Source organism: Lotus japonicus, chromosome 5 (genome assembly GCF_012489685.1).
Source record: "Lotus japonicus ecotype B-129 chromosome 5, LjGifu_v1.2".
Lineage (NCBI taxonomy): Eukaryota > Viridiplantae > Streptophyta > Magnoliopsida > Fabales > Fabaceae > Lotus > Lotus japonicus.
Genome location: NC_080045.1, coordinates 14,426,500 through 14,428,539, shown reverse-complemented (window position 1 = coordinate 14,428,539; position 2,040 = coordinate 14,426,500). Strand labels below are relative to the sequence as shown.

The 2,040-nt window shown below is 37.1% G+C and overlaps 1 protein-coding gene across 1 annotated transcript; it reads left to right on the top strand.

Annotated features, from left to right (window-relative positions):
- Positions 1-259: 259 nt before the first annotated feature.
- On the top strand, positions 260-1,468 carry LOC130719128 (uncharacterized). The gene has a single exon (XM_057569767.1). It carries the CDS (start codon positions 260-262, stop codon positions 1,466-1,468), a length of 1,209 nt encoding a protein of 402 aa, XP_057425750.1.
- Positions 1,469-2,040: the final 572 nt, after the last annotated feature.

Sequence of the window (2,040 nt, the reverse complement as noted above, 5' to 3'; positions counted from 1 at the left end):
TGTTTTTTAAAAGAACATGTATTTGTTACAACTATCAGCCAAAAGATTTGTTTTTTGAAAATGTGATAGAATTGTCTTTTGAAAATGTGATAGATTTGTTACTTTTATTGTTTTTTAAAAGAACTTGTATTTGTTACTACTATCAGCCAAAACTTTTGGTTAAGTTTCAAATTACCGCAGGAAAGCAATAAGGGTTTTACAGGTTTTTGGTTATTTTTGATCCTCCATCAAGAGTTGAATTGTGATCTGCTGCTATTCGATGGTGCCAGGAGAAGAGAGAAACGGTGGTTGGTCAGATATCCAACAGGAACTGTTGGAAGAGATTCTGCGAAAGTTAACCTTGGTGGATTACCTCAAGTGTCGACGAGTATGTCGGTCTTGGCGACACATAGTTGATGAAGCTGTCGCAACCAAGGGAACAATATGCCCCCCCGCTCCTCAATTCCCATTCCTCATGTTGCTTCCTCCTGATCATCAGATTAACAATCCTACTACTCTTTTGGACATCACACAAGAAGACACCTCTTACACCATCCCACCACCCCGAACTTGGAAAGGTTATGTTGATGGGGTATTTCCGGTGGAAGGAGGATGGATGGTGTTCCAAAAAGTCTATAATCACACAAATCAGAATTATGATAAGGTTCTGTTTTCCAATACAGTTTCTGGTCAAGAGTTTGTGCTTCCACATTTTCCACGGGTTTCACAGAAGGATTTTACTGAAGTTTATGTTGAATTCGTGTTCTCTTCTGCACCAAATTCCTCGGACTTTTTTGTAGTGGCGTGTACTACCATCTTTCCTTACGCGTGGCAGAACTTAGCTTTTTGCAAGGTCTCTGACAAGTCATGGACTCTTTTTCCAAATGAATATCTACCGACTTTTTTTATTCGGTTCGTAATTCTTGATTGGAAATTATATGCTGTGGCATCAGGGGGTGCATCTGTGACTGTTTTTAATCTCAGAGATTCCAATAACATTACATCTGAAACGTTGGTTATGCTCAATCCAAATGCAATTCCAATGGAAACACGCGTTGAGGTCAGAGATGGGGTTTACTACTGTATTAATGAGGTTGATGTCGGTATGGCAAGAGATGGGGATGAGTTATTGTTAGTTTTTCAAGTTACTGAACATGTTTTGGGTAATACTAAATGCAAATTGACAAAACGATTTCGCATTTTTAAACTTGACGTATGTGGCCCTAGATGGATAGAGGTTGATGATTTGGGTGATCGCGTCTTGTTAATTGATGATTTTCGAATTCAAGTTATGTCTGCTAAGAAAATTAAGCTTCCTGGAAAGTTGAGCGGAGGCAATTATGTTTTCTTCTCTATTAAAAACTGGAACACGGACAAACCTGATCTTGGGGTCTTCTCTTTGAAGGATAAGAGCTTTAAACCTATAACTATCCATCCCTCTTTACAGGACTCGTTACACGGTTTGTGGTTCATGCCTAGTCCTTGGTAGAAAAGCAAGGATGATATCTACTTCCAATGTATGTATGTATGCCTTATCTAAAGCTCCAGTTCATGATATAGACATTATCAAATGATCACCATTGGATTGTGCCAGATTTGTTGTTTTTTTTGTTTGGTGTGATGCTTTTTCACAGATCTAGTTCCGGTGTCTAGATTTTGTTTAACTGCTTGTGCCTGGTTTAGGTATCTTGACTTCGTATAGGATTTTTGATTGGATGCAACTTTTGTTTTGATGAAGCTGTAATTATCTTTGGTTTGCCGCATATGAGGGTCTGATAAGCTTATAGTTCAGATCAAGATTGGTTTGCAAATTTGGTCTGATCAAACTAATGTCAAAGTCATGTTGTTAATTTCTATATATATAGTAGCATATATATAGCAACTTAAGGCAAAGTCTGATATAACCTCAACTATATATATTTTTTTTAATTTCTTCTCTATCTAGCTAAGTACTACAAATTAATTAATATGCTTAGTTATGAAATTAAGGCAAAGTCTGATATAACCTCAACTATATTTACAGCTGATAGTTTTAACACAAAACTTACCTTGTACCCCTCT